At 42.3% G+C, this 7,906-nt stretch overlaps 1 protein-coding gene across 1 annotated transcript; it reads left to right on the top strand.

The window, feature by feature from the left end:
- The first annotated feature begins 6,284 nt into the window (after nt 1-6,284).
- LOC102666895 (uncharacterized) lies at nt 6,285-6,818 on the top strand. Its single transcript, XM_006575891.1, has one exon. It carries the CDS (start codon nt 6,285-6,287, stop codon nt 6,816-6,818), a length of 534 nt encoding a protein of 177 aa, XP_006575954.1.
- Nucleotides 6,819-7,906: the final 1,088 nt, after the last annotated feature.

Below are 7,906 nucleotides of genomic sequence, written 5' to 3'. Positions count from 1 at the left end.
ACGAATTCTGCACCCTTTGCCATTTAGATTTCGCAAATTGAGTGGATAAACGCGCATAGACGAATTCCGCGCCCTTTATCATTCAAGAACAACAAGTTGGTTGGTAAACGCGTAGAGACGAATTCTGCGGCCTTTATCATTCAAGAATAACAAGTTGGGTGGTAAACGCGCAGGGACAAATTCTGCGCCCTTTATCATTCAGGAGTAGCGAGTCGAGTGGTAAACGCACATAGACAAATTATGCGCCCTTTGCCATTCAGATTTCGCAAATTGAGTGGATAAACGCGCATAGACGAATTTGGCACCCTTTATCATTCAAGAACAACAAGTTGGGTGGTAAACGCGCAGAGACGAATTTTGCGCCCTTTATCATTCAGGAGCAGCGAGTCAAGTGGTAAACGCGCATAAACAAATTCTGCGCCCTTTGCCATTCAGATTTTGCAAATTGGGTGATAAACGCGCATAGATGAATTTTGCGCCCTTTATCATTCAGGTACAGCAAGTTGGGTGGTAAACGCGCAAAGACAGATTCTGCGCCCTTTGTTATTCAGATTTCGCAAGTCGAGTGATAAACGCGCAGGGACAGATTATGCGCCCTTTGTCATTCGGGGACAGTAAGTCGAGAGGTGGGCGGAGACAAATTATGGTCATTCCGCACACCTTTCTACCATCTAGAAGCGATCGTGTCGGTGGCACGCAGAGACAAATTATGATCATTTTGTGCCTCGCCGCCCAAGCTCGATCGTGTCCAACAAAACATAGAGACAAATTATGGTCATTCTGCGTCTTGTATCAACCAAGAGGATGATGTGTCGGTACTTATCATTTTCAAATTTTTGCAGGTTCTGCTGGCAGGGAGGTTCACTGGCCGAATGGTGTTTCGCTCGAACGAAATTAATGTCTTATCTTTACTTCCCTTTCATCTCCAATAAAAGACAAGTAAAGAGGGGCAACTGTCATACCCTAATTTCGTCCGGAGACCATCCGTTGTTGGGATGTGACCCTCGTTTGACCACTTCAAAGTATTTGGCACCCATCGTTAGGCAATTTGTGAAGTTCCGAGACATGCTGGAAGCCAAAAGAAAAGCGTTGTAGCACAATCCGTGAAGTTTCGTGACACGCCGGAAATTAAAAGGAAGTGTTAGTGCGAAATCCGTAAAGTTCCGTAACATTCCGGAAGGCAAAAAAGGGGATGATTACGTAATCCGTAAGGTTCCGCAACATTACAAAAAGAAAACAAGTATCGTTACGAAATTCATAAGTTTCCGTAACTTTACGGAAAAAGAATCACCAAAAAAGGGCAGGGGGTGTACTTAGTAAAAATGGGGGTTCAAATAGCAACCAGGCCCACTTGGGCCTTCCAGGATGTTCCTCCAGAAGGAGGTTGCTTCTGGAGGCAGCAACCTAGCTCGCCTGGGCGAGCTGGGTGGCAAGCTCCTCCCCTATTATCCTATAAATAGGGGGAGGAGTGAAGGAGAAAAATGTTCAACCCTCCTGGTATTTCGAGATCACTTGAAATTAGTGAAAAAAATTGTTTCCGTGAAGAAAATCCAAGCCAAAACGCTTCCGTAACGTTTCTGTGGGTGATTTCGCGAAGATTTTCAACCGTTCTTCGTCGTTCGTCGTTCTTCGGTCTTCAACCGGTAAGTTCCCGAAATCAAACTTTTCAATTCATTCTATGTACCCTTGGTGGTCCCCATTTGTTTTGCATACTTTTATTCTCGTTTCATTTACTTTCTGTACCCCCTTTTGACGTGCTTTAGTCATTTACTTGAGTCATTTTCTCGCCTAATCAAAAAATAAAATAAATTTTCACCGATCATTTGAATTGTAATATCCGTTAAATTCTGTTAAAATGAAATCCGGCCATTCAGTCATGTCGTAACCACGTTGGAAACCAAAAAGAGGTAAAATAATAATATAATATCTTTTAGTAAAATAAAACAAAAAAATCAATCGAACGTTTCTCTTTGGGATTTTTCTTTCTTAATTGAATTGACTAATAACCAAAGTGAAACTAAGGCTAAAATCAATTCATAAACCAAACTTTTTGTCAACGCCTAAAAAAGCCATTTTTAAAGGTCCAACGCCTTGAAATGGTCTTTTCCCCTTTTATTGGTTAAATGTAGATTTCTAAAAAGCCTATAATCAATATGTAACTTTGTTATCTCTTTCAAAAATAAAGAAATCATTAATGGTCCAATGCCTTAATGTTTTCTCACTTTTCAAAAGAATCGAAAGATTATCTAATGGTCCAATGCCTTAAATGACCTTTCATTCAATAAAAACATATCTTGCAAAAAAGGATAAAAAATAACTTAACCAAAACGCTTTGTTCACAAAAGAACTACGTAGGTCTGATTTTCTCATCACAATTGAGGAATACGTAGGAGTAAAGGGAAATGCCCTTGTTGACCACAAAAAGATAAAAATATAAAAAGGCATAAAAAAGACATAAGAACGTAAAAAGGGAAGATAACATAAATTGAAGTCATATTTGCTCATTTGATTAAAGGCGGTCGTCTCTTGTGACGGACGTGTGGGGTGCTAATACCTTCCCCGTGCATAAATACAACTCCCGAACCTTTCACTTAAAGTTCGTAGATCACGTCTTTTTCGGTTTTTCTGACGTTTTCCTCAAATAAATGTTGGTGGCGACTCCGCGCGTATTCCTTTCTTGGAACACGCACCCGCAAGTCACGCGTCGCCCTCCCGCCGAAGGGTAGGTTGCGACAGTTAGCATGCTGCCATCCTAACCCATATGAGAGGCCATCAATGAGAAATGTGTTGCAAGTGCTAATAGGGGAAGCAGATCCACAATTTGTAGATTTTCAGAAACCTTGTTTCACTTGGCCAGTCACTGCTCCTGCTCTCAATGAAGAGGTGTTGACTTCCGAAGCTGCAGTATCCCAAAATGAACCAATAACAGAACTGATTAGTGGAAGATGATGAATCACATTATGTGTCTCAAAATGTAATGCTTTTATATTTTTTTTCTATAAATGAAAAAGGGTCATTTGTTTAGGAGCTGATAACTGCTAAATAATTGTGAATTAATAGTAGAGAATCAGTCAAATTTTGGCTTAAAATTAATTATTTAGGAGTTATTTGTGATTAAAAGTTAGAAAATTAATTAAGTTTGAATTTTTGGTCGTAGATATGAAAACTGAAGGTACAACAAGCAAAAAGGCAGCATAAATTGAAGAAAAAGAAGAACATCTGAAGCAGGCCAAGCCCAAAATGCGCGCGTCACGCGCTAAGCATTCATGGCAGCACAGGCGCTAAGCGAGGCGTTAAGCACGAAGATGCAAGATTCGTTACGCGCGCTAAGCGCGAGGCACACGCTAAGCCTGCAGCATGAACTAAGCGCACGATCTGAACGCGCTAAGCGTGAGGTGTCGCGCTAAGCGCGCCTACTAAGGCCCAAAGCCCATTTCTGCACCTATAAATAGAGATCCAAGCCAAGGGAGAACAGACACCTCGCCTCAGAGCACTTCTCTCAGCTTTCCAAGCCTGAGCTCTCCCTTTTCTCTATATATTCTTTGCTTTTATTATCCATTCTTTCTTTCACCCCCAGTTGTAAAGCCCCTCAATGGCCATGAGTGGCTAATCCCCTAGCTAGGGCCTAGCGGGCCTAAAAAGCCAACGATGTAAGGTGTATTTCAAGAGTTATCAATGCAAAGAGAATTTCTTCCAGGTTTTATGTTCTAATTCTTTTTTTTTGTCTTGCACTTATGTCTTAAATTTCTTTTGAGTTTTATTCGCTTGGGAGAGGGTATTTCCTAACAAGGGTTCAAGAAGTAATGCTTGCATCAGTTTTAAGAGTTATACGCTTGGGAAAGGGTAACACCTAATAGAACAAATAAAGAAAAGGATCGTTAGGCTAGCATTGCTAGGAATAGAATGATGGCCCAATGCCTATGCATTTAGCAACGTCTAGAATTTAACCTTAATTCATTTTAATTATTGAATCTTCACAAAGGCATTTGGGAGATAAGTAGTTGAAATAGGCTTGTCATCGTAAGGCATCAGAGGCAAGTAAAATTAATAGATATGGGTAGAACTAATTCAACTACATTGGTAATGAACATCATAATTTCATGCATCGTAGGCCAATTAGGTTTGTCTGGTCTTGGCATTTTCATTAATTATCTTTCTAAACTATTTGATCTAGTAGTAGCAATTTACTCTTACACTTATTCTTTTTTTTACTATTTATTTCTTACTTACAAATTGAAGAGTATTCAATAAAGTGCAATAAAACCCCTGTGGAAACGATACTCGGACTTCCGAGAATTTCTACTTAGAGCGATTCGGTACACTTGCCAAACACCTCAACAAGTTGTTGGCGCCGTTGCCGGGGATTTTATTCTCGCACTTAATTGCCATACTATATCAGCTCAATTCTTCTTTTCTTGGCTCATTCTTTTAGTATTCTTTACTTTCTCTTCTATCCTTTCTTTCTTCTCCCATAAATTGCACGGGTAGTGCCTTTTTGTTTTTATGCGAGGTAGAACTACATCTGGAGACGTTGTTCCTATTAACCTAGAAATTGAAGCTACTTGCTGGCATAACAACGCTGCAAAAAGAAGAAGGGATCAAGACACAGAAGGAAGCAGTTACACCTCACCTCCTATTTCTCCAAATCACACTCAGATGGACGGGGAACCGACACGAAGAGTCACACTAGAGGACCTCTCTAAAACCACCACTCCTCAGTTCTTCACAAGTATTGCAAGGCTGGAGGTCCAAGCAGCCAACATCTCCTACCCACACTCTCTTATTCAGTTAATTCAGGGCTACCTCTTCCATGGTCTCCCAAATGAAGATTCATATGTGCATCTAGCCTCGTACATAGAGATATGCAACACCATTAAAATCGCCAGAGTTCCAGAAGATGTGATACGCCTTAACCTCTTCTCCTTTTCCCTAGCAGGAGAGGCAAAAAGATGGTTGCACTCCTTTAAAGGCAATGGCTTAAGAACATGGGAAGAAGTAGTGGAAATTTTTTTAAAGAAATACTTCCCAGAGTTAAAGATCGTCCAAGGAGAGATGGAGATTTCTTTTTTCCATCAATTTCCGGATGAATCCTTTAGCGAAGCACTAGACCGTTTCCACAGATTGCTAAGGAAAACGCTGACACACGATACAACGAGCCAGTACACCTAAACATATTCATAGATGGCTCACGACCTCAATCAAAACAGCTGCTAGATGCATCCGCGGGAGGGAAGATCAAGCTGAAGACTCCCGAAGAAGCAATGGAGCTCATCGAGAACATGGTGGCTAGCGATCAAGCAATCCTTCAAGATCGCACTTATGTTCCCACAAAAAGAAGCCTCTTGGAGCTCAGCACGCAGGATGCAACTTTGGCACAAAACAAGTTGTTGATGAGGTAGATAGAAGCCCTTACCGAAACCCTCAACAAGCTGCCTCAACAATTATAAGCGGTAAGTTCTTCCCACTCTTCTATTTTGCAGGTAGAAGGATGCCCCACGTGCGGAGGGACACATGAGCCAGGACAATGTGCAAGCCAACAAGACCCCTCTCGAGAAGTAAATTATATGGGCATACCAAATCGTCATGGATTCCAGGGCTACAACTAGGGAAATCCATCCAGATTCAATCAAGGGGCAACAGGATTTAATCACTAGCCACCGGGGTTCAATCAAGGAAGAAACATCACGAAAGGCTCAGGTTGGAGGAATCAAGGAAAGGAGCAAAGGAACCAACCACCATACCAGCCACCATACCAGCACCCTAGCCAAGGTCCGAATCAGCAAGAGAAGCCCAACAACATAGAGGAACTGCTGCTACAATTCATCCAGGAGACAAGATCACATCAAAAGAGCACGGATGCAGCTATTCGGAATCTGGAAGTTCAAATGGGCCAATTGGCGCATGACAACGCCGAACGACCCACTAGAACTTTCGGTGCTAACACGGAGAAGAACCTAAAGGAAGAATGAAAAGCAGTGCTGACTCGAGGGCAAAGAAGAGCGCATGAGGAGGTTAAGATTGAAGAAGAAGACCGATTAGAAGAAAGGAGGACAGGGAAGACAAAAGAAGAAAGGACATAAGAAAAAGAGAAGGTGGCATCACCACCCAAGACCAAGAGCCAGAGAGCAAGAGAAGCCAAGAAGGAAGAACCACTAGCCCTTCCACAAGATCTCCCATATCCTATGGCACCCATCAGGAAGAACAAAGATCGTTACTTCAGACGTTTCTTGGAAATATTCAAAGGGCTAGAAATCACCATGCCATTCGAGGAAGCCTTACAGTAGATGCCCCTCTACTCCAAATTTATGAAGGACATCCTCACCAAGAAGGGGAAGTATATTGACAACGAGAATATTGTGGTAGGAGGCAACTGCAGTGCAATAATACAGAGGAAGCTACCCAAGAAGTTTAAGGACCCCGGAAGTGTTACCATCCCATGCACCATAGGGAAGGAAGCGGTAAATAAGGCTCTCATTGATCTAGGAGCAAGTATTAATCTGATGCCCTTATCAATATGCAGAAGAATTGGGAATTTGAAGATAGATCCCACCAAGATGACACATCAACTGGCAGACCGCTCAATCAAAAGACCATACGAGGTGGTAAAAGATGTCTTGGTCAAGGTACGCTACTTCACTTTTCCGGTGGACTTTGTTATCATGGATATTGAAGAAGACACGGAGATTCCCCTTATCCTAGGCAGACCCTTCATGCTGACTACCAACTGTGTGGTGGATATGGGGAATGGGAACTTGGAGTTGAGTATTGACAATCAGAAGATCACCTTTGACCTTTTCATGGCAATGAAGTACCCATAGGAGGGTTGGAAGTGCTTCAGACTAGAGGAGATTGATAAGGAAGATGTCAATATTCTCGAGACACCACAGACTTTGCTGGAAAAAGCTTTGGTAAATGCACTAGATTGCCTAACCAATGAAGAGGAAGAAAATTTGAAGGCTTGCTTGGAAGACTTGGATCGACAAGACAATATTCCTGAGGGAGAAGCCATTTGAGATGCTAGAGAAGGAAGTTCCGTCTGAGAAGAAGAAGAAGATAGAGTTGAAGATATTGCCCAATCATCTGAAGTATGTGTTCTTGGAGGAAGATAAGCCTATAGTGATCAATAATGCACTCACAATAGAAGAAGAAAACAGGTTGGTAGACGTCCTGAAGAAACACAGGGAAGCAATTGGATGGCACATATCGGATCTCAAAGGAATTAGCCCTGCCTACTGCATGCACAAGATAATGATGGAAGAGAACTACAAGCCAGTCCGACAACCCCAGAGGTGGCTGAATCCAACAATGAAGGAAGAGGTAAGAAAGGAGGTGCTCAAGCTTTTGGAGGCTGGACTCATATACCCCATCTCTGACAGCGCTTGGGTAAGCCTAGCACAGGTGGTTCCTAAGAAAGGCGGAATGACAGTTGTACGAAATGAGAGGAATGACTTGATACCGACATGAACTATCACTGGCTGGCAGATGTGTATCGAATACCACAAGTTGAATGAAGCCACACAAAAAGACTATTTCCCCTTACCTTTTGATGGATCAGATGCTGGAGATCAGATGCTGGAGAGGCTTGCAGGGCAGGCATACTATTGTTTCTTGGATGGATATTCAGGATACAACCAGATTGCGATAGACCCCAGGGATCAAGAGAAGACGGCCTTTACATGCCCCTTTAGTGTCTTTGCTTACAGAAGGATGTCATTCGGGTTACGTAACGCACCAGCCACATTTCAGAGGTGCATGCTGGCCATTGTTTCAGACATGGTGGAGAAAAGCATTGAGGTATTTATGGACGACTTCTCGGTCTTTGGACCCTCATTTGACAACTGCTTGAGGAACCTAGAGATAGTACTACAGAGGTGCGTAGAGACTAACTTGGTACTAAACTGGGAAA

This window comes from Glycine max, chromosome 2, assembly GCF_000004515.6.
Source record: "Glycine max cultivar Williams 82 chromosome 2, Glycine_max_v4.0, whole genome shotgun sequence".
NCBI classification, from domain to species: Eukaryota; Viridiplantae; Streptophyta; class Magnoliopsida; order Fabales; family Fabaceae; genus Glycine; species Glycine max.
This window is presented reverse-complemented; position numbering and strand designations above follow the sequence as displayed.